The sequence below is a fragment of the Tauraco erythrolophus genome, chromosome 3 (assembly GCF_009769465.1).
Source record: "Tauraco erythrolophus isolate bTauEry1 chromosome 3, bTauEry1.pri, whole genome shotgun sequence".
Lineage (NCBI taxonomy): Eukaryota > Metazoa > Chordata > Aves > Musophagiformes > Musophagidae > Tauraco > Tauraco erythrolophus.
Genome location: NC_141467.1, coordinates 78,907,638 through 78,931,201, shown reverse-complemented (window position 1 = coordinate 78,931,201; position 23,564 = coordinate 78,907,638). Strand labels below are relative to the sequence as shown.

The 23,564-nt window shown below is 39.6% G+C and overlaps 1 protein-coding gene across 1 annotated transcript in view; it reads left to right on the top strand.

Annotated features, from left to right (window-relative positions):
• VIRMA (vir like m6A methyltransferase associated) overlaps positions 1 to 21,391 on the top strand; it is a 28,813-nt gene extending 7,422 nt beyond the window's left edge. The window contains exons 8-24 of the mRNA XM_086608747.1: positions 137 to 1,289; positions 2,338 to 2,829; positions 3,554 to 3,708; positions 5,107 to 5,189; positions 5,649 to 5,742; positions 5,868 to 6,412; positions 6,980 to 7,215; positions 7,970 to 8,222; positions 9,902 to 10,119; positions 11,335 to 11,467; positions 12,055 to 12,207; positions 15,238 to 15,398; positions 15,653 to 15,749; positions 16,756 to 16,922; positions 17,088 to 17,419; positions 18,272 to 18,415; positions 18,880 to 21,391. Coding sequence (XP_086464873.1) covers positions 137 to 1,289; positions 2,338 to 2,829; positions 3,554 to 3,708; positions 5,107 to 5,189; positions 5,649 to 5,742; positions 5,868 to 6,412; positions 6,980 to 7,215; positions 7,970 to 8,222; positions 9,902 to 10,119; positions 11,335 to 11,467; positions 12,055 to 12,207; positions 15,238 to 15,398; positions 15,653 to 15,749; positions 16,756 to 16,922; positions 17,088 to 17,419; positions 18,272 to 18,415; positions 18,880 to 19,037 — 4,574 coding nt within the window. The 3' untranslated portion in view covers positions 19,038 to 21,391. The remainder of the gene's footprint in view (positions 1 to 136; positions 1,290 to 2,337; positions 2,830 to 3,553; positions 3,709 to 5,106; positions 5,190 to 5,648; positions 5,743 to 5,867; positions 6,413 to 6,979; positions 7,216 to 7,969; positions 8,223 to 9,901; positions 10,120 to 11,334; positions 11,468 to 12,054; positions 12,208 to 15,237; positions 15,399 to 15,652; positions 15,750 to 16,755; positions 16,923 to 17,087; positions 17,420 to 18,271; positions 18,416 to 18,879) is intronic.
• Positions 21,392 to 23,564: the final 2,173 nt, after the last annotated feature.

Sequence of the window (23,564 nt, the reverse complement as noted above, 5' to 3'; positions counted from 1 at the left end):
TATGTTAGTGCATGATAGTTCTCTAACCAGTAATATTTGTATTAAATAAATCACTTGTTTTATTTTGAGCAGATTCTCAGCAGTTATGAACTGGTTTATCCATAATTGATTTTATTTCATAACTGAATCTTTTTAGGAGATGATGGATACGAGCAGATTTCAAGTGATGAAGATGGAATCGCTGATCTGGAACGTGAAACATTTAAGTATCCAAGCTTTGATATTGAATATACTCCTGAGGATCTGGCATCCGTTCCTCCTGTGACATATGAACCTTTTGAAAGGGAGCTTGGACCTCTGTTATACTTCAGCTGCCCTTACAAGACTGTATTTGAAAATGAAGTTGGTAAAATAAAGGACCAAGACCCAGACAAAGAAAATTCAGGGGCAGTGGAAGCCTCAGTTAAATTAACTGAACTTTTGGAATTATATCAAGAGGAAAGGGGTGCAAAGTGGGTCACTGCATTAGAAGAAATTCCGAGTTTAATAGTAAAAGGATTGAGCTACCTGCAGGTGAAAGACACAAAGCAAGACTATATGACCCAGCTAGTAGACTGGACCCTGCAAGCTTTAAACCTTCAGGTAGCTCTCAAACAGCCCATTGCTCTGAATGTCCGACAACTCAAAGCTGGGACAAAATTGGTATCATCATTAGGAGAATGTGGGACTCAAGGAATAACGGCGCTCTTGCAGGCAGGAGTTATTAATGTGTTATTTGAACTGTTGTTTGCAGATCATGTATCATCCTCCCTTAAACTTAATGCTTTTAAAGCTTTGGATAGTGTCATTAGTATGACTGAGGGCATGGAAATGTTTCTAAGGGGTGGCGTGGATGTACATGAGAAAAGTGGTTATCAGAAGCTCCTGGAACTCATACTGTTAGATCAGACTGTGAGAGTAGTGACTGCTGGCTCTGCAATTCTCCAGAAATGTCACTTCTATGAGATTCTGTCAGATATTAAAAAGGTGGTTGATCAGTTAGCAGAGAACACTCCTTCTCTTCCTAATCACACGGAGCCAGAACAGGACCAGGACTTGTCAGGACTTGAAAGAACCAACCAAGAGTATGAGAATGATGTGGAGGCTCCTATGGACATGGATCATCTTTTGGAATCTTCTAATATAAGTGAAGGAGAGATGGAAAAACTTGTGAGTCTTCTTGAAGAAATCTTCCATTTGATGGAAACTGCTCCTCATACAATGATTCAGCCACCTGTGAAATCTTTTCCAACCATGGCACGCATTACAGGCCCTCCAGAAAGGGATGATCCTTTTCCTGTCCTGTTTAGGTATGGCGATTTCACTTTTGAGAGTGTATTTGCTCCAGCTTGATACAGATGTTTTTTAATGATGACCTTACTGACTAACATTTTTCTAGATGTTTCTCTCTGTACTTTATTGGAGGATTCCGGATTGTGCTTATAAAGTCTGGGAGAGTTTTATAGTTAATGTTCGGGTTATTTGTTGGCTGTCAATCAACCTAGCACGCATATAACAAGAAGTTAACCTCTTGTTATTGGTGATACCGTTCTAGCACTTCAGTCGTGCTTGTTGATCATGGCCAGTTGTGCTAGGTGCTGTACAAGTGCACATTTGAAAATTGTTATAGATCTGGAGTGTTCCCCTTTTTCGTCTTGGAACTTGTCTGTGGGCATGGACAAAACAAGTGTGGAGTACCTCTGTCTGTGTGCCGCGTTGGCAGGATATGAGCCAGCCCTGGTTAGAAGTCAGGCAGTTGTGTCACTGTTTCCCAGCATGGGCAGAGCTGCTGGGGCCTGCCTGCCTTCAGCCATGTAAAGGATCCCATGGATTATTTCTCTGTTAGCAGGTTTCTGTCTGGAAAATATTCCTCTAAATGCTAACAGGTTTCTTTGATAGTAGTGCGTGTGGGTCACAGCTGAATGTAAGTATTTACGTGCAAAGAGTCTTCAAATCACCTCTTACCTATGCTATAATGGTTGATTTATTGACATAATTAAAACATTTAATGCAACATTGATGGTGATTCAGATACAGCAAATGTAATAAAATATGAAGTGTTATTTTGTTTGTAGATAAGATGAGGGTCTTTTTTGGTTTTTGATTGTTTTTGGTTTTTTTTTTTAGAGATCAGAACTTTATATTTAGGGATTTATTTCCTGTAAATATTATAGCAATTATGTTTTATAAGATTGAAATTTTGTACTACTTCATACTTAGTTATTATTTCTCATAGTCCACAGAGCAGTAAGTACTGAAGCTGGGAGGCATGTGATTTCATATAATGTTGTTATGCAGTGTTGACAGATGATTGTAACATTACTGATTATTTTCCTGTTGTGTTTTTTTTTTTCCCAGGTATCTTCATAGTCACCATTTCTTGGAATGCATTACTTTGCTGCTGTCTATTCCAGTGACAGGCGCACATCCAGGTGTGCTTCAAGCTATACGAGATATATTGCGTTTCCTGGCACAGTCGCAGAAGGGTCTTCTTTTCTTCATTTCTGAGTATGAAGCAACGAACTTGTTGGTTAGAGCACTTTGCCAGTTTTCTGATCCGGATCAAGAGGAGGGTCTCCAATCAGATGGTGCCAATGAGGATACGTTTGCCCTGTGGCTGCTGCATTCGACACAGACGTTACAGTGCATTTCAGAATTATTCTGCCACTTCCAGCGATGCACAGCCAGTGAGGAGACTGACCATTCAGATCTGCTGGGAACACTTCACAACCTTTACTTGATTACCTTTAACCCTGTGGGAAGATCTGCTGTGGCTCATGTGTTCAGTCTGGAGAAAAATCTCCAAAGTCTTATTACTTTAATGGAGTACTATTCCAAAGAAGCTTTAGGGTAATTTATGCATTTATTTATATCCTTTGGGTTTCTACATTTTAAAAGTGTCTATCTTTCTTTATAAATAATTTATCTTTTTTCTTTTTGATCATGATGTTTTGTTTAAAAACAAAACGAAACAAAACAACTTTTAAGAACATAATAGAAAATCAGTCCTGTCGTTTGTAATCAAGTACTTAATACCTAGAATCTGCGTTAGGTCATCCACAAAGGAGTTGTGATAAAGGTCAGACTTTTGGCTATATGAAAAAATCAGTAGGCAGTTTTCGTTCAAGCATAAGATTTGACTGTGAAACAAGCAAGAGATTTAACTGGGGAAAATGGACACTGCACACTTCTCTGAGGTGGGAATCTCTCATTTCTTTAAGTTCTTGTAACTGTTAAACCCAGTAATTTTCTCTGGACAGGCAGTTTTACTACTTTAGGTAGCAGTGCTTTTAAAACAAGATTTATTAACAGGCAAAGTTGTGGAAGAAGATTTGTGTGCTGCTTGACTCACTCATCTTTTGTGGATGCTGAAATATGAAGTTGATGTAAAATAAAGCTTTCACTTTTCAAAAGGCAGAGGAGAAAATTGGAGTTCTTTTGGTTGAAAGTTTGGGCAATCCGTGGTGAAGGTAAAACTTCTCTAGGTAGAATTTTAGGGGTCAAAGAATGAAAGTCTAACAGATAGCCAGTTTTATTAGCTGAGATCTAAAGAAAATCCTTACTGTTGTTTCAGAGACTCAAAGTCTAAGAAGTCAGTTGCTTATAATTATGCCTGCATCCTTGTTTTGCTGGTGGTGCAATCTTCCAGTGATGTCCAAATGCTTGAACAGCACTCGGCGCCTTTGCTGAAGCTTTGTAAAGCAGACGAAAATAACACCAAATTGCAAGGTACAGTGTATGTCATTATCAACTGAATTGGTCGAATGTATTGAAGGAACCTTTTATATGTGGGTAATTGGTGTTTCATGATCATCTGATGAAATTCCTTTTCCAGCCGCGTCTCACTAGTTGAGTCACTGAGTTATGGGTAATGTAATAATATAATGTGTAATATCTTTTATTTTTTCTGAGAGTTAAATAGCAAATTCTTTATAGTTAAATTATTTTTCAAATAATATTAGCTACCATGAATTTTGAATAATTAAGGGAAGTTTGAAATTACTTCTGTGTTAAAAATAAGAGAGCAGTTTTCAGTAAAAACGGACTAACTGTTCAGTGGGCTGACTTTTATTTTTGCTGTTCCCTGTAGTGATGTAGTCTTGTAGAGTCTTTACATACTAATAAATAATCCTGGGACTGTTTTCTGTCACCTAGGTCAACTGGCATGGAATAGTCCATGTTACCCTGTTACTAACTCCTCTGTCCTCCAGATTGTATCTTGATGTGTTCCCTGGCTTGTGTTGACTCACAGATCAGGCTCAGGTCATTTGGAAGAAGCCTGCTGGGGACTGTTCTGACACCTGAACATTTAAGCTCTGATGACCTGAGTTGCGCTCTGCACTGCTTAACTGACTCGTGTAGACATACCAATAATTTCTTCTCAAATTTAAATGCACCGAAAGAAATCAAAATTTTTCAAAATTTTAGTTTAATTCCCTTTTCTGCCATTCTTTTATTTCTTTTCTCCTCACCTGATCATCGACAGCTTCATGAGAAGCAGGGCTAGTTTGATAAACCAAATCACGAAATCAGCCTGACAATAGTTGTCAGTTCATACCCAGTCAACCTTTGAACCTTCACATTCTTTTAAATATTTTCAGGAATGATGGGTTTTAAAACTTAAAATCTCAGGTTATTCTGGACTGAGAGAGAGACTGTTAATCTGTAAGGACTTCCAGAGTGAATATGTGTCACTAGTGCAGAGATTGGCTTCATTTGGGCATTTAATAGGAGTTTTACATTCAGTTTGTAATAACCTGTTATGTACATTAAGGAGAATGTGCTTTGGTCCTTGCTCTTGATGGCTTTTTCTTTAGCTGACAGTGGGACCCTTACTGTCTTTTATAAAATATGTTTAATTGCAAATAATACAGATAATAAGGTGAAAATTACTTAAGTGTTCAGGTTGACTGGAGCCAAATTTTGTCCATGTGCGTGAGGTATATTGCCTGTTCTGAAGTCTTATTTTTGTGGCTACAGCTGCAATGTATGCCTTACAAATTTCACACTTGGCTTTAGTACCCGTTGTGTAAATTAAGTGTATTTTCATTGAAAAAGGTTTTTGTTCATAAGTGCACTGACAAGTTACTTGATTAACTCTAAGTCCTTTTTTTTTTTTCCCTCCAGAGCTCAGCAAGTGGCTTGAACCTTTAAAAAGTCTTAGATTTGAAATAAATTGTATTCCAAATCTCATTGAATATATCAAACAGGTTAGTAAAATCCTGATATTTGCCATAGTTTAGTTGTGCTCTATAAGCTTAGACCTTTTGTAGCTTGATATTTTGTCCTAAGTCTGTACTAACGTGGTGTTTAAAAATGCATACTATTGTCCAAAATAGATGTTTTTATTAAAGCTTATGATCTCGGCCAGTTCTTGCTCTCAGTTATATTTACTGAAACAAAATCTAAGGTAACTATAGGATGCAAAGATCCAACTATTTAAGTCTTTTAGCTTGTCATAAAACTACAGTGCTAATGTTGACCCTTTGTTTTTTGCTTCTGCCGTATATGTGACTGCTTTCCAAAAAAGTGGAATAATTGGACTTAAATTTTGTGGAATACTTACAGTAACTAAATAAGGAATTTGAATACTAAGCTCATGATATACTTGTTGTAAAGTCCTTCCTTGTAATGTGTGTTATTTTCTTTTTTTTTTTTCCCGGTAAAAGAATATTGACAGTTTGATGACCCCAGATGGAGTTGGTCTTCCTACTGCGCTTCGTGTTCTTTGTCATGTTGCGTGTCCACCGCCTCTGGTAGAAGGTATGGTTGGTACATTTGTACTGCTTAACATAGAAATCTTAGTTTTCTGAGTCTTCTACTTAAACATGTCTAAAGTGTAACTGGAGAAATTAGACATACAGAAATGTTATTTCTTTTCTGTACAGGCCAACAGAAAGACCTTAAATGGAATCTTGCAGTTATTCAGCTATTTTCTTCCGAGGGAATGGACACCTTCATCCGGGTGTTACAGAAGCTGAACAGCATCCTTATTCAGCCTTGGCGACTCCATGTCAACATGGGCACCACACTTCACAGAGTTACTACTATTTCTATGGCCCGCTGTACCCTTACTCTCCTTAAAACAATGCTAACAGAACTTCTGAGAGGTGGATCTTTTGAATTCAAAGACATGCGTGTCCCATCAGCACTTGTTTCTTTACACATGCTCCTGTGTTCTATTCCACTCTCGGGCCGCTTAGATAGCGATGAACAAAAAATTCAGAATGACATTGTTGATATCTTACTGACTTTTACACAAGGTGTTAATGAAAAACTTACTATTTCGGAAGAAACCTTGGCGAACAATACTTGGTCTTTAATGCTGAAGGAAGTTCTCTCTTCAATTTTGAGAATTCCTGAAGGCTTTTTCTCTGGACTTATACTGCTTTCAGAATTGTTGCCTCTTCCGCTGCCCATGCAGACGACTCAGGTATACTTCAGATTTATTTAGTTTTTAAAGAATTTTAATTGTGTATAACCCTTAGACCCTTTTTGTAGTTGTGGAAAAAACAGATATGTGAAAGGATGAATTAAAGTTTCTGTAAAGCCTTTGTGTTCATATAGATTCTTTGAAGATACATCTCTAATCAGAAACAAAATTGTTACTATTTGGAGCGTCTTTTAAAGTTATCAGTCATATGTTGTTCTTCTGTCCCTTGTGAAATTATCTAGACTCTTATTTTATTACTAAATGATTGGCTATGAAGCCTTTGAATTTAACCCTGAATGCCAGACTCTCGATATGTTAAGGCTTTCTTTTGGCATAGGTCTTCAATTTGTGGTCTTTAGTAAGTAAGCATAAAAGGTATGTGACAACTCATGCTACTGAAGGAATACCTAATTTGCTGGAATTATTCTCTGTTCAGTGATAATAATGAAAGTGGCATTCCGTGTTTTTGATGAGGGCAATATTAGCCTTTGTTTATACCTTGTGGTAGAATTTAGGTTTTATGATAAAAGCTGAAAGCAAAAACCTCCTGTCCTTCTGTTGCTGCAGGTAATTGAACCACATGACATTTCAGTGGCACTCAACACCCGGAAGCTGTGGAGTATGCATCTTCATGTTCAGGCCAAACTCATACAAGAGATAGTTCGATCTTTCTCTGGTTCATCCTGCCAACCTATTCAGCATATGTTGAGACGTATTTGTGTTCAGTTGTGTGACTTGGCTTCACCTACTGCTCTTCTTATCATGAGGACCGTATTGGATCTGATTGTAGAAGACTTACAAAGGTATCTTTGTTTTCTGTTGCAAGGATTTCTGTAATGAACTGTTAAATTCACCGTGGTTCTGTGCAGTAGCTTTAGTGGGAGGAAAATACTTTCAGAAATATTACTTACTCATTATGAACTGAATTAATTCTTAGTACAGTGCTGTATACTGTGTCCTGATAATGCTTAATGTTGCCAAGGAACCATCTCTTACTTTTAAGTTTTCATGTAGACAGTTTCACATTGTATGTTTATGGTAAGTATTTTGGGAAGATTTTCTTCAGGCTGTCCCTTCAAAGCCTTATCTCATCTGTGAAGTGCTTCTAAAGGACCCATCTGATGTAAATAAGAAAAGTAGACCAGTAAAGTTTGCTCTGCGGGGATTTGCATACTAACAGGAAAATGTGTAGATGTTTGTAAACTGGAGGAAATTGAATACTATGAATTCAGAGGGTTTTGGAACAATGAGTACTGTTTATTTAAAAGCATAATTATCCACATAGAATTAGATACTGTTTGTATAATAGTATATTTGTCCATATGGAATTTGATGCCCTACAGTATGTTAAATGCGTGGTAGCTTAGTTAATTTATGATGTAACCAGAAGTCATTTAGTGAAAGTTGAGCAGTTTTCAAAAGGTAAATGAAACTGTAAGTTTAAGTATGTAAACTAGGTGTTTTTTAAAAAAATTCAGAATTATATGACTCATTGTTTTTATAGTGTTTTAGATCACTTTAACACAGCTTTTTCAAAGTGCATTGTTATCCTTTCAGCAACACAGAAGATAAAGAGAAACAGTACACTGGACAGACCACTCGATTACTTGCTTTATTGGATACCCTCGCTTCACATAAAGCTTGTAAATTGGCTATTTTGCATCTTATCAATGGAACTACTAAAGGTGATGAAAAGTATGCAGAGGTTTTCCAGGAGCTCTTGGCTTTGATGCGATCCGCTGGGGACAATGTCACTCATCAACAGTGCGCTGAATATGTAACTTCCCTTTTGCAGTCCCTCTGTGATCAGGTATTTTCTGTATTTAATGCATAACGTATGTTGATAACTGTAGGAGAACGTGCTGGGTTTGGCTGGACAGAGGCAAATTAAATCAGGTTATTCTTAGGAACCTAGAAAAAGATCAGCATTGTTAAACACAAAAAGACAAAATGTGTATGGTTGGCTACTTTGGCAGACTTGCATTCTTGTAGCTCTTGAATGTAAATCCTTTCATTTTGTGATACGTCGTTTGCATTATCTGTGCTATTCTGGCAGCTCATCAGAGACCAAAAACTGAATGGCACAAAGATTGACTCAGCTGAGAGAGGGATGTCATTTCTCCCTATGGGCTGCTGGCAAAACTTGAGTTGTCACTATTCACCTCTTACCTAGTTGAATAAATATGTATCTCTTAGTTGTCTAACTGAAATCTCTTAAAAATGTATTGCAAATACAAAGATATGTATGATATGCTGCTGCCATAAAACTCCACCATTAAAAAAAAGCATAAGATACTAAAGCAAGGTAAGAAATGTTATTTGAAAACTGATTCATAGACTAGCCCTGGTAGTTTCTCATTAGTTGTGCATAGATTTACATGTCATTATTTGCCTTACTAGTTGCATGTATTGATTTGCTTTAGTGCTTAACCCACTTACACAAAAGACCTTTGGGCATTCATCCATTTGCATATAAACAAGAGCTCTTTGTCCATGCAAATTCATTGTGAAAGTCAATCTTGTTTTATTTTATGTAAAATGTGGAGGAGGCAGTAGATCTTAAGCTTCCTAGATGGTGTCTGCAGCCAGCCTCTTAGTTTTCAGAGAACCACGGAATCATAAAGTATCTCAAGTTGGAAGGGACTCAAAAGGATCATCGAGTCCAGCTCCCTGCTCCTTGCAGTACTATCTAAACCATATGACTAAGAGTGTTGTCTAGATGCTCCCTGAACTCAGACAGGCTTGGTGATGTGACCACTTCCCTGGGGAGCCTGCTCCAGTGACCAGTCACCCTCTCAGTGAAGAACCTTTTCCTAGTGTCCAACGTGAACTTTCCCTGATGCAGCTTCACTCCGTTCCTTGTGTCCTATCGCTGGTCACCAGAGAGCGGAGATCAGCACCTCCCCCTTCCCTGCCCCCCTTGAGGAAGTTGTAGAATCATAGAATGGTTAGGGTTGGAAGGGACCTCAAAGATTATCTAGTTCCAGCCCCACTGCCATGGGCAGGGAAACCCTCCACTACATCAGGTTGCCCCAAAAAAGTTGTAGACTGCAGTGAGGTCACCCCTCACCCTTCTCTTCTCCAAGCTGAAACAAGCCAAGTGACCTCAGCCTCTCCTTGTATTTTGGTGAATATTTTGAGATTAAGGGATGGTTTGACTACCTAGGCAAGCCACTGTATGCATATTATCTGATGACTGTTTGGCTTTTAATTGTGACTCTGCTATCACATTTCACCCTTTGAAGCTTCTGTGTTTTTAAAAATCAATAGTAGTTTGTAACCCTTAAAAAAAAAAAAACAACAAGCAAAACAAACAGCAAATTAAAAAGTGTACTATTTTACTGGCCAGTAATAACTGAAATACTGGAATAGGATGATAAAGGGGTAGTGAAAGAACCTAGTGCTTCTGACATAATGTATGGTTTACACTTATTGCTGATATACAAAATGCATTTTTTTTACTATGTGTATAATAATCATTTTTTGTAGGATATTGCACTTATTTTACCAAGTTCATCAGAAGGCTCTGTGTCTGAGTCAGAGCAGCTTTCCAACTCCTTACCAAGCAAAGAGCTGATGCCCTTAATTTGTGACTGTCTGATGGAAACATTAACTAATTCTGAGAGCAGTTATAATTGTCTGCTGACGTGTATCCGAACAATGATGTTCCTTACAGAGCATGACTATGGCTTCTATCACTTAAAGAGGTATGGTATTTGAAGATATCGCCAACAATTTAAAATTATTTAAAAACTTCTGCAGTGTGAAATCATTTCCTACTGATCTAGTAGGAAACATTGAGGTTAAGGCACCTGAACTTTCATTTCGCTTTGGGGCTTCAGTGTCTTATTCAGTATTTTGATCTTTCTTCACTTGAGATTTTAAGTCTGAATCGTTTCTACAGTGTGAACACAGGCGCACTTGCTTTTTTCAACGCTTTGTTTGTTTCTTTAAAGCATTTCCCCACTCGAAGGCTGAAGGATTAGAATGAGATACATTGTTCGTCTCCTTCCCTTTTGAGTCACTCAGAGCTCTCATCTGGGACATTGGAGAGCTGTCATTCCCTCTATTTTGAGGGAATTCAGTTTGCACTTCCCCAGGCAATCAAGGCTTTTGAAATGAGGACTTTTTTATTATTATTTTTAAACTACTTTTCTTCACTCCACTCCCTTTTGAACAGATTATATACGTGCACTGGACAGGATTGTGTTGTTTTGACACTTAAGTCCTTGTTCTGTATTTGTACCTGATTCTGTGCGCTGAAGGTGAGGTGCAGAGAGACAAGAAAGTTGTGAGGTTCCCAAAGAGAAAAAGGTAGTACCTGGAGCCTTGTCAATAAAAGGTTGTCCAAAACGCTCTTCTAAGCAGCCACAGAGCTGCACTGCTCAGACTGCAAGAAGCATGCAACCTCCAAATGAAAAATAAGCAGGTTAAAGGTGCTGTTATTTTTATGATCCCGTATGTCTAGTTGTCAGCTTCCGTGCTCAGCCTTGCTATGTCTGTGTTGATGATTACCTGTCCAGTGTGTTTCTGCAGTTCAGGCATCATGGGATGCAGTGAAATTGTAACGGCAAGCATGATCCTGCTTTATACATAAGGCCTTTGTGCAAGGAAATATTTCTGTACTCCTATCCCTTTTCCACAAAAGATAAAAATGTAGTTTCTTGCAGATTTTAGAGGTATTGCTGTGGTCCATATAGCTGTATATGTGTAGTCTGAAATATCTGCAGACGGCGCAGTGAGGACAACAGCCTAATGCAGAGAAAATGGTGAAGCTCCAGCTTCGTAATCAAAACTTGATAATTGTAAAATTTGCCAAATTTATTTTGCTTGTATGTTGTTTTCTTCTAACAAGTTAACGGTGGAATCGTCACCATGTGTGCACTAATGAAGTGTTTTCTCTCTTTTCATTATGAAAACAGCTCTCTAAGAAAACACAGCAGTGCTCTGTACACTGTGTTAAAGCGAGTAATAACTAGTTTTAGCAAAGACACAGGTGAACTGGCCTCTTCTTTTTTGGATTTTATGCGACAGATTCTAAACTCTGATACGCTGGTAAGTGAATGTGTTGAATACTTAGACAAACTCAGCTGAAACTCATTTCTCTGAAATCTGCAGTGTGAGACATGTTCAGGGACAATTATTTCGGAAAGCAGTTGCCTATGCAGAGTGCTGTGTAAGGCTTTTCCATCAGTAGTCTTAGTGCCATCTTTAGTTTTTAATGAAATCTGTGAAAGCTGGGTGGGATATATGTTTAGTAAATAAGAGAGTTTTTCGGTAGGAAGAACAGCATATTGATTCATATTGATTTCCTAAGTGAATAGCATGCTATTGTGTCCAGGTTTTAGATCCCTGACATCCTGTTGGAGAGTTGCTGTATTGATATGTAGTATAGAAAGGAATCTGAAATATTTGTTAATTCTGTGATACGAACCTCAGCTTATATGGGAGAAGATTGCGTTCATCTCGATGCAGCATCTGAACTTGCCTATTGAAGTGTACTTTATTAAAATATTTTGCATAATATTTTTTCTTGTTTGGCCAGATTTACTCTGATGAATGTTTGCATTCTAAGGGATTAGCAGTCCAGAAGTATAATGAATATTTATGTGCACTTATTTCCCACTTGTCAAATATTTCAGGGATGTTGTGGAGATGACGGAAGCCTTATGGAAGCAGACGGATCTCATCCAGGCAGAACGCTGGGTCTAACTACTGCAGAGTTAAAACATCTACTGCAGAACAAAGAAGAAACCCCAGAAAACCTGCTGCTTGATCTGGAGAAACATGTTATGGTAAAAGAATTTAAATAATCAAGTTGATGTTGCAGTCTTGTACCTGAACGTGTTTTTAAAACAATATAGACTATCCCTCCTTGATGAGAAGGGTGCTCAATTCTGTGGCATATCTAGCGGAATTGGTAATAGCTGTTGCTGTTGTTTTAATACTGATGTCTGAAATCACCTGTTCTGATGCAGGATGGATTTAGACTTCATTGTTTGTTTTGTGGTAGTGCTAAGAAGTTTCAGGTAGGGTTGGGATCCCCTTGTGCTGAGCATGTTTGCACACCATAGGAGCACAGGCAGTTAACTGTGGTGAAGGGCAGCAAGTGCATACACTAGAGAGTGCTGGATAGTGGTGAAGCAGATTGTTAATGTAATAAGCAACAGGAACTGTTTAGCAGTGGCTTGATGTTACTGGTGACCAGTAGCAAGTCAAATACCCAGGAGACCATACTGGGGCTCATATTGTTGTATGTTTTCATCAGAGACCTGAACAATGGATACATCTTCAGCGAATTTGTGGGTGGCAGTAAGCTGGAGGAGTGACTAATGTGACAAACAGCAAAGTCTCAATCCAGAGGGATCTCAATAAACTTTTTAAGATTGATTTAGTAGAAAGCTTGTGTGGTTCGTTATGAAAAATGTGAAGTTCTACAGTAAGAGCAGGATAACCCCATGCCTTGATGCAGGCTGGGCCGAAAAGGGCCAGGTGGTTATGATGGATGTTAGGTTAAACATGGGCCAACAGTGCATGGTCACTACAAATGGGGCAGACTGTTCTGAGCTATCCTGGAAGGAGTGTGGTCAGCGAATCAAGAGACCTTGGTATCTCCCTCCACAGGATGCTGGTGAGCTCTCATGTGGAGTGCTGTGTTTGCCTTTGGCCAGCTTTGCCCTCTTGACAGTCTAGGGAGACTGAAGAAAGTTCTACCAAGGTGGTCGGAGACCTCTATGGCACATGTGCTATAGACGGAGGAGGAGGAAGCCAGAGTTTTTTAGCCTGGTGAAGAGGGCTAAGGAGCTATCTCAGAGCTACTTGCAGCTGTTTGGGGGATAGTAATGAAGGTGGTGGAATCAAACCCCTTTGGTAATTCCAGATGATAAAAGAAGGGGCAGTGGCCCCACATTGTGGCTTCAGAGCCACAGAGGTTCAGGTTGACATTAGGAAAAATCACTGAGAGAGAAGTGCAGCCCTGGAACAGGTTGCTCACAGTGATTGTGGACTCTCTGTCCCTGGAGCTTTTTTAAAGATGTGGTTAGATAAAGTTATGGCTAACCTGATCGGGCTTTGATGGTCCTGCTTCAACCAGGAAGGGATTGGACTAGGGGACATGCAGTATTTAATGCGTCCAACATTTCTGTGATTCTAATCACAAACTTAACTCCAATATTCAAATCTAATCCTACATAATTGATGGCAGCCATGCAGTAGATGGCTAGTTTAAGAGTCCCTAAAACAGCTGCTTCACAGCTTGTTGGTCACAAATGCCTTTCCAGTGCTGTACTCCCTGCTGTCCCTTCCCTGGCCACCTATATCTGTGGTAAAAGATTAAAAGCCACAACTATGCTGAAGGAGAAATAGGAGACACTTAGGACATTGGTGGATAAGGGAAGAGCAACTGACATAATTTACTTGAACTTGAGCAAAGCATTTGACACTGTCCTGCATGACATCCTTGTTTCTAAATTGGAGAGACATGGATTTGATGGACGGACCACTCAGTGGATAAGGAATTGGCTGGATGGTCTCACTTAAAGAGTTGTGGTCAACGGTTCAATGTCCAAGTGGAGATCAGTGACAAGTGGTGTTCCTCAGGGTCAGTACTGGGGCTGGTTCTGTTTAACGACTTTGTCAGCAGCACGAACAGTGGGATCGAGTGCACCCTCAGCAAGTTTGCTGACAGCACCAATCTGTGTGATGTGATTGACATGCTGGAGAGAGGGGATCCCATCCAGAGGGACCTTGACAGACTTGACAGCGGGACCCGTGTGAGGCCCTGCACATGGGCTGGGGCAATCCCAAGCACAAGTAAAGACTGGACAGAGAATGGATTGAGAGCAGCCCTGAGGAGAAGGACTTGGGGGTGTTGGTTGATGAGAAGCTCAACGTGAGTCATCAGTGTGAGCTTGCAGCCCAGAAGGTCAACTGTATCCTGGGCAACATCCAAAGAAGCGTGGCCAGCAGGTCAAGGGAGGTGATTCTGCCCCTCTACTCTGCTCTCGTGAGACCCCACCTGGAATACTGTGTTCAGCTCTGGAGTCCCCAGCACAAGAAGGACATGGAGCTGCTGGAGTGGGTCCAGAGGAGGGCCACGAAGATGATCCGAGGGCTGGAGCACCTTTCCTCTGAAGACAGGCTAAGAGAGTTGGGGCTTTTCAGCCTGGAGAAGAGAAGGCTTCAGGGAGACCTTCTAGCAGCCTGCAGTACCTGAAGGGGGCCTACAGGAAAGCTGGAGAGGGACTTTTTACAAAGGTGTGTAGTGATAGGACAAGGGGCAATGGATTTAAACTGAAAGAGGAGAGATTTAGATTGTACATAAGGAAGAAATTCTTCACTCTGAGGGTGGTGAGGCACTGGAAGAGTTTGCCCAGAGAAGCTGTGGATGCCCCGTCCCTGGAGGTGTTCAAGGCCAGGTTGGATGAGGCTTTGAGCAACCTGATCCAGTGGAAGATGTCCCTCCCTGTGGCAGGGGAGTTGAAACTAGATGATCTTTGAGGTCCTTTCCAACCCAAACCATTCTATGAATGCTCTAGCAGAGAGCTTGTTAACTTAAAATCTGGGAGCTGCCTTTGAGACTGTATTATGGAGGTTATTGCAACAGCTGGAAATGAAGACCAGAATGTGCATGTGGTGACGTGGTTTATTTTACTGCATACTGAAGTGCTCTCTGCTGTTGTTTGTGTACTCGGGTGTCTTAGTTTCACTATTTGTGGATGGATAGACTGTTTTTTGTAGTACACTCTTTTTTTTTTTAATTAACAAAACTGTATTCCCTTCTCTGAGGAGAGGAAGAAGTTCTGACTTGTGCTGTGTTGACTTAGGATCGTTCTAAGGAAGATGATGGCCTTGAATCCTTACTGGACAACATTGTTGGAGTGAGGCAGATCTTGGAATCGGCAGGTGACTCTTGTCCACTGAGTGACCAAGATGTAGAGCCTCTTCTTTCTGCACCAGACTCTCTTCAGAATTTGTTTAACAACAGGTAAAATGGTTAAATGTGTGAGCGTACTGCCTGTGGTTTACTCAAAAAAATGCAATAATTTATGCATGAGTATATTACAAACAGAGTCTCAACAGCACTGTTGTCACTGCTGCCTACTAGTCCCAGTGTATTTAATCTCGTGCAAGCATCAAGGGTAAGGCAGCAACATTTGCCTCAGGTTCTGTAATGCTTCATGTGCTTGCAGTTGGTTGTAGTTCATAACCAGATTGGCATCTGGCATTGTTTCGTTGCAGGACTATGTACGTGTTGGCAGACGTGATGGATGACCAGCTGAAGTCCATGTGGTTCTCACCCTTTCAGGCTGAAGAAATAGACACTGATCTGGATATGGTAAAAGGCTTCATTATTAACATAACTGAAGTGGATTTAACAGCGAGGGTTAACCTGAGCTAGTAGCATCAGAAATTCATATGGCCAAATGGTTTGTTATCCTGAGCTCACCCTTGTAAATTCACCCAGATTTAGGGGTTGGCATTTGTTATCAAATGCCATAAAAACTGTTCCTTCAGAGGAACAGTTGTTGTTTCAGTCCTAACCTGTTTCTGCATTGCTGCCGGGGCTTTCCAGCAGTTTTTGTTAAATGTAGACAAAGAATGTGGTTTCATTTCTTTTCCTTACTTGTCCTCTGTCATTACAGTAATATCCTAAGAGCCTGAGACCTATGCTTTTTAAAAAAATATCTTTGCTCTTATGTGGCAAAAGTGGAAAAAATGGCAGTAGTAAGTGAAACTACTTGCACAAAAACTTTTTACAGTATTTGAAACTTGATTTTTATCATCTAAACTTTAAATGTCATTTTTAAAAATATACAATAACTTCTTTTTTTTTGAAACTAAGCAATCAGCAGTGTCTTAACTTCTTGTGTGAGAAATAATCAGTTTCTGTTGACTTGATTGGCTTCATTCTTTTATAGTTTTAATCTTTTTTAATTTACGTGCAGATACTTGTGTTTTAATTTCTTAAGCAAAACCAAAACTGTTGATTCCTGTATAAAAGTAGCATTAATAAATTTATAGGACTGTTGCTTAAGCAAAAGAGTGCCTCATTGTAGGTCATTTGGAGACGAGAGAGGTGTTCATGCTTGAAAGCTATGCCCTTGAATTTGTCGAGATCCAGAACCATCAAAACAATTTTGCTGCAGCTCTGCTGCTTTTTTTGTTTTGTTACTGCTGCTTTTTGTTTTTGAGCCACACTACTGCGTTCAAAGGTAGACGATGGAGATTTTTTTGCTGCAGTAGGACCCTAGTTGAATCTTATCCATCCTGGTGCAGCACGTTTTCTTCTTCTGATGTGCTAGTAATGATTGTTGTGATAACACTCAACTCTGTCATTGCAGGTAAAAGTTGACTTAATTGAACTGTCAGAGAAGGGGTGCAGTGACTTTGACTTGCAAGCTGAATTGGAGAGGTCGTTTTTGTCAGAACCATCATCTCCTGGCCGCACAAAAACCACAAAAGGGTTCAAACTTGGCAAGCACAAGCATGAGACCTTCATAACTTCGAGGTAAGATGAGTTTAACGAGTAAGCAGTTAGTGCATTCAGTAATGATTTGTGTGTTGTCAAAATGTCAAATACCTTTCAAATTGCATCTCCAATATGGAGAATGCCTGATCTTCAGTATGAATACATTTTTACATTAACTAAATAATTCATGCTTTGTCCTGACAGTGGAAAATCTGAGTACATAGAGCCTGCAAAGAGAGCTCATGTTGTGCCACCACCAAGAGGAAGAGGCAGGGGAGGATTTGGACAAGGAATTCGACCACATGATATCTTCCGTCAGAGGAAACAGAATACGAGCAGGCCGCCCTCCATGCATGTGGATGATTTCGTTGCTGCAGAGAGCAAAGAAGTGGTTGCTCCAGATGGGATACCACCAGCCAAAAGGCCACCAAAAGTGTCACAGAAGATTTCTTCGCGTGGTGGGTTCTCAGGGAATCGTGGAGGACGAGGAGCTTTTCACAGTCAGAACAGGTTCTTTACACCACCTGCTTCAAAAGGTATGTTGTTTCTTGTATTAGAATTAGAATAAATGAATGCTAAAAATGCTTCAGTAATACGAACCCGATTTACTAGCAGTTAATCAGCCCTGGTGTGATATGTTCTTGAAGCAGTGGTGTTGAAATAAGTTGTTTAGCTTTAGAAAAGGTTCTCTTGAGCACTGTCAAACTGAAACAAGGCTGCGAGTTCCCGTGTTGCCTTTCTCCCTTTCTCTTACAAAGGAGTTAGCTGTTTTCTTTAGCAACTGTTGGAGTGCCTCAGAGATGCAGTCAAAAAGTAAAAAGCTCTCTCTACCATTCGTGACATAGTAGTTCCTGAAATCAAGCATCACAATGCATCTCTGGGTTTAAGTGAGGCTTTTGAATAAAAAGATGGAAAATCCTGACAAAAATAACATGCAATTTTCAATGAACCTGGAGATTTGAGCTACAGAGTGTTACGTTTCTTTCGTACATAGGCAAAGTTGCATTCCTTTCCCTTCTGTCCCACGATTAGGGCGAGTCCTTGCACGGCAGCAACAGGAAACACTTCCATTTCATCGAGTTACAAATACTAGGATTTGCTTTACCACAAAACCTTAAGTATAGGAGTCTATCTTAATACACTAGATAATGCAAATTCTTTTAAACTTGAGTTCATGTCTGAAAAATAGATATTTTCCCCTGATTCTGTGTACAATACAGTAACTTGTCGACTTTGAGTTAGAATACTGAGAGTATGTTGAGGCAGAGTAGCTTTATTTGAATTATGTAAATGTGGTGCTTGCCACCCTGAGTATTGTGAAGATTGAAATGAAAAAAAAAAAAGTGATGTTTGCTCAACAGTGTGTGGGTTTTTCTCTCCCTATCTAGGAAATTACAGTCGTCGTGAAGGTGCTCGAGGCTCAAGTTGGAGCGCACAGAGTACGCCCAGGGGAACCTACAATGACAGTAGAGGTGGTCAAAGCAATTTTAACAGGGGGCCACTGCCACCATTGAGACCATTAAGTTCAGCAGGTACATGGTATTCATATGGGCATCGAACTATAGAAAATTCCTTGAATTTCATTTTTGCTTTACAAATGAAACCATGCAAGGATGCTGCAGACACCTTGAAATTCAGCAAATGTTTTAAGCATATATGAACAGTTGTCACTGAGACTGTGTCAGATACGTGCTTTGATACGAACTGCCCTGTAATCCATAAAACTTGCTGAATTGAACGCTCGATCGCAGAATCTTAGTTTTGCATTCAGATTTTTGCAATTCAGTTGTCTTCGTACCTACATGGTAATTATAGAGCCAATGAAATCAAAAATGCTTGCCTAAAAGAAAAGTGAAAATTAAAAGGAGAAAACAGACCCCGTTTGTGTCTCATCTTGTTTTTGTTTCTTATGCTTTCACAGCAGCTACTACGCCTAGGGCTTTTTTTTTTTTTTTTTTTTTTTTTTGCAACTGAGTATACTTTTCTTTGCTTTAAGGCTACCGACCGAGTCCTCGCGATCGTGCTTCCAGAGGCCGGGGAGGAATTGGACCATCTTGGACAAGTGCTAATAGTAGTAGCAGTGGTGGCTCAAGAGGAAAGTTTGTTAGTGGAGGCAGTGGAAGAGGTCGTCATGTACGTTCCTTCACACGATAAAATGAGACCTAATGGAACAGCCCAATCATGTGGACTTCTGTGAAGATGACAAAGAAAATGGCAGCACTAAAGGACCAATTCGGAGTTACTGGTATCTGGAGGACACCAAGAGAATATTTTTGTCTGAAGAAAAGTTTTTGTTTGATACAAGACTTGAAATTTCAATAAAACTCAAGACTTTTTGTGTACAACTGTAAATTTTTTGTTCCTTTTGAAAGAATGTTTTAATTTTTTTGTGGACTGCAGTAGACAATACTCAGTAAAGAACTTCTTTGAGTTAAGACTTGAAGGACTTAAATATTTGTTGTGCCAAATGAAAGGTACAGGTGTTTTGTGTGTGACTTATTACTGCAAGAAAATTAAAAAAAATATGTAAGGCAATTTTAGTTTTTTTCTCTCAGGTTTAGAACCATTAGCCCTTTTTTTTTTTTAGCCAGAGTTATTCATGAATGAGGTTTGTCTGACAGCAGTTGAAGTAGCAGGTGATACTACAAGATTGACTGAAATTAATTAATCTGTTAAAGGATACAAATGTAAATGTAATTTACGTAGGTTTTATTGTACATCTTTGGTAATGTGATTAGACACTTAAATAAGATCTCACACCTGTTAAAATTAGTAGAAAATCTGTCATTGACTTCAGGATAAGATAACGTTCTAGCTTTTACTTTACAACTCCAGCTCATGCATGAGGAGCACAAGAGTTATTTCATTGGAAAACAAGAGTATGGTTTGAAGTTCAAAGAGAGCTTGGAGTTAATTAGTTGCCTGCCCCTCTGCTGACTTTCATGGTTGAGGAGAGGGCACAGAGACAGATGTATAAACTGAGCAACCAGGTAGTGAGGCAGTAATACTAAACCTTCCCTTTGACTAGATGGTTTGGATTCTTGTTTCTGTAATTAGAATGAGATACCGCGCAAAAAGAAAAACTTTGAGAAGTAGGAATTCATAAAGAAATGTTACCACTAGCTTCACCTCTAAATTTATTTTCCTATTAAATTCAGTGATTGAAGTAAGCTTTTCACATGTTTGCATTCCTTTGAGCTCCATGGGATTTCATAGAATTAACAGATGCTCAATAGCCTTTTATGGCATCTTTGGATGGGATGAGGCGTGGTAGTGTTTTCTAAAGGCCATAACAATTTTTACAAATGAGCTCCACTGTCAGGCTCAGCTGAACTTGATTTTCACCTATGCTTGGGTCTCTTGACATTACTAAAGTGCTGTAAAGGGGTCTTGGTCTGCTTAAATAAGGCCCAGTTGTAAAGCTCCTGTTTTATGTGATGGTAACTGACTTTGGACAGCTCGTCTGCCTAAATCATAAACTTAACTCCCTATTTTAAGTGTTTCCAAAGTATGATAATACTTTAAATGGATTTTTTTTTTAGCTTTGTACTGCCTATCTGAATTAAGGAGGTTTTTATTTGAACCACAGAAGGCCCCTATTGTGTGTACTTTCTCTGTGTGGAGACTTTGGGACAGTGTCCCACTGTTTGAGAGGTGATTAGTTTGCACTGTGTCAGTTGACACAACGTACAGAAGTGGCAAACTTCTGTTCATTGACTGGGTGCATCAAAAGGGAGCGGTATCGGTTCACAGAGGTGTGTGTTTTAATGGTGTTTAAAAAAATGCGAACAAAGACTTGGAGTGGAGCCAAACCATTTTCTGAATGGCAAAGTAACAGGAAGATGTAATTTTACTAATGATGCAGTTGTAATGACTAAAATGGGTGGAGCTCTCACAGGCATTACGAGTATTAATGCTATTTTTTTAAGGAGCACTGCGTAAGTATTTTTAAAGCTGACTTGTTCCTTTAAACTATGTGTTTAAGGTTGTTTTATTTTTTTAGAAACTTTACTATGTTGGAAACTAGCAGGGATATAAATCATTTGTTTTCTGTCAGGGAATTTGAAATGAAAAGTGAAGAAAAGTGTCAAGCATGGAATAAATATGTAAATATTCAGTACTGGTTCTTGAAAGTTGAAAATCTATGGCATGTCACACTAGTCATTTTCAAACTAGGAAGAAATAAAGGGTTGGTTAAATTGTTTGATGTATACAAGCTCTGTAAATTTAGTTTAACTTGAAAAAGAAGTATACGTCTATCACTTTTTTTTTTAAAAAAATGAATTTTATTCTGTGACCCTTCAATGCAAAGTGGTTCCGTTCTTGGATAAGTTCAACTTGAAATAACGCTGTTTAAAACTTGGGAGTTACTTGGTTTGCTCTTTTAAACTGCATTCCTACCGTGAGTAAATAACACTTTAAGCATTAAATTTTGCTTTTTATATACTCTGCACACAAAGACATTTTTCAAGTTTTGTTTCCTGACTGGAGCCACAGACCACTGGAAGTGGCTAAAATGCCAATGTCAAAATACTGCTTAGTGAATCATACACTTACCTGATGCACGAAATCCTTGGGAAGAGCGAGGAGCGTAGAGCAGAGCCACGATGCGATTGGAGTTCTCCCCCTTGAAGTCCTGTGGCTGAGTACGCAGATCGCGCATGCGCACCCGTGTGCGGTAAGAAAAGGAGAGTCTGAAAAAAGGCTGGGCTCCTGGCTCAAAAGTGTAGGAATTGCCTTAGTTCAGCTCATGTCCTCGTTCACCGATGGACAATGCATAGTGTTGCGCATGGGATAACGGTGGGACAAGTTGTGTGCACTTTTTTTTTTCACTTCCAAAAGCTTTAGCAGCTCTCCAGTCTTTGCATCCGGCCTTTAGCCAGCATCAAATAGTAGACGGATGGGTAGAAGCAGATAAACAGGTTATCTGCAAGCTCTTGCGCTGCTCCCTGTAGTTGTGGCAGACAAGATTTCTGCGCTTTTTTTTTCCCCCTGCTGCGTAACTCCTCCCAGCAGTAAGAGCATACGCTCCAAGCAGTTAATGCAGAGCACTGCAGGCAAAAAATTCGTGCTCTGGAGTGCCCCCTGTCCAGATTGTTCATGTTTGAGCAAATGCATCCCTAGATTGCAACTTCTGAACAACTCTCCCATTTTCATGTTCTTACATGTTCATATCCCACATGGGCTCTTGTAGCAGCTATGAAAAACTTATGTTAGGGATGAGATCCCTTCAGCTGAAGGACAGTGAATTATTTTTCCCTTCTTGCCAGTTTCTTACCCTGCTGTCTGTGCAGGACTGGACTGTCATCCTCTTGTAGTCCAGGAGTTTTCAACTTTTGCTAGCTCTGTCCTTCAAAACAGCTGCTCATCCCATCCAGAAACTCTGGTCGGCGAGGCAGGAGAAAAATCCTTGAGAAAGGATACTGTTTGATTGAATCCTTCCCTTGTTTATTGCTCTCTACTCCCTCTGTTTGACAAAATATAGCCTGACCTGCCCCAGTGCACGGATCCTATATTGTGGTTTATTCATGACTTCCTGCGTTGTGCTGCCATCATACCTGGATTTTGCTATTTCAGCTGATGAAGAGGGGCACTGAGAACTTCAGTAACAGAAGCAAGTGAACCAAGCGGTATTAATTATGGTACAGACCCTTTATTAGTTCAACTTTCATACAAAGTGTACTTCAAAGTGATACAAATAATGTTTCTTTTAGAGAATAGAGAGTAAAGTCTGTTGAGCACTGTGTTATCCTCGTGTGTACAAAGGTAGAAAACGTAAATAGATTGGCAGTGAACTATAATGCTGGAAGACGGTTCAATGTTTATTTGTTAATATAAAGTTGCATAGAATTGTAGGTCTTTTATAAAGGCATCTGTCTGTGTGGTAAAGTCTCCCTGACCTACTGTACTTTGTCCGACAAGCAGTACGGCAGAAAGGCAAGGCCAGTACTGCTCCTTTGAAATTCCGTCCAGCACCTCTAAGTAAAACAGCTGTAGAAAAGCACCATGCCTGAAACATCCAAGAGGACAGCACGTGGAAAATCTACTTTGCAAGGCTACCCATTTCTATATCTCTTAGGAACTGTTTGCCACCTGGGATCTATTAATACCTTAAACTTCTTAAAAACACCTAAGAACATTTGAGAGAAAAACACTTTTGGCCAGTCGAAATACTTCACTATATTAGGCATTTCACTTGACTAATGCCATTCCCTTCTGGGCTGACAAGAAACTCCTGTATATGTGTGCTGCTAAATTAATTTCTCTCATATGAGACTGTTAATCTAGTACTAGAATCATACTCATTAAAAACTGCCACCTTAATTAGGAAATCCAGCAAAATTCTTCCTTGCCACTCCTGCACCTGACTCACATGAATGAACAAAAGGCATGGAAGTGAGAACCAATCTCATCTAAACGTACCAGAAGCTCTCCCCAAAATTACTCTTCCCATCCCAAGTAACCCGAGCAGCAACAGTCCACACTGGCCAGGACCACTGACCGTTTTTTTGCTTTGGGAGGAGTGCAGGAGAACAGGGAACACAGCTCTAAGGCTGAAGGAAATAGAGGAAACAATATTTTGTCTTGAGTTTGACCTCTCAAGTGGTAATGTCAGCTGAGGGAACTAGTTCACGTGTATTTGTAACTGGCCTCTTGGGTCTTCAGAATAAATACGTAAAA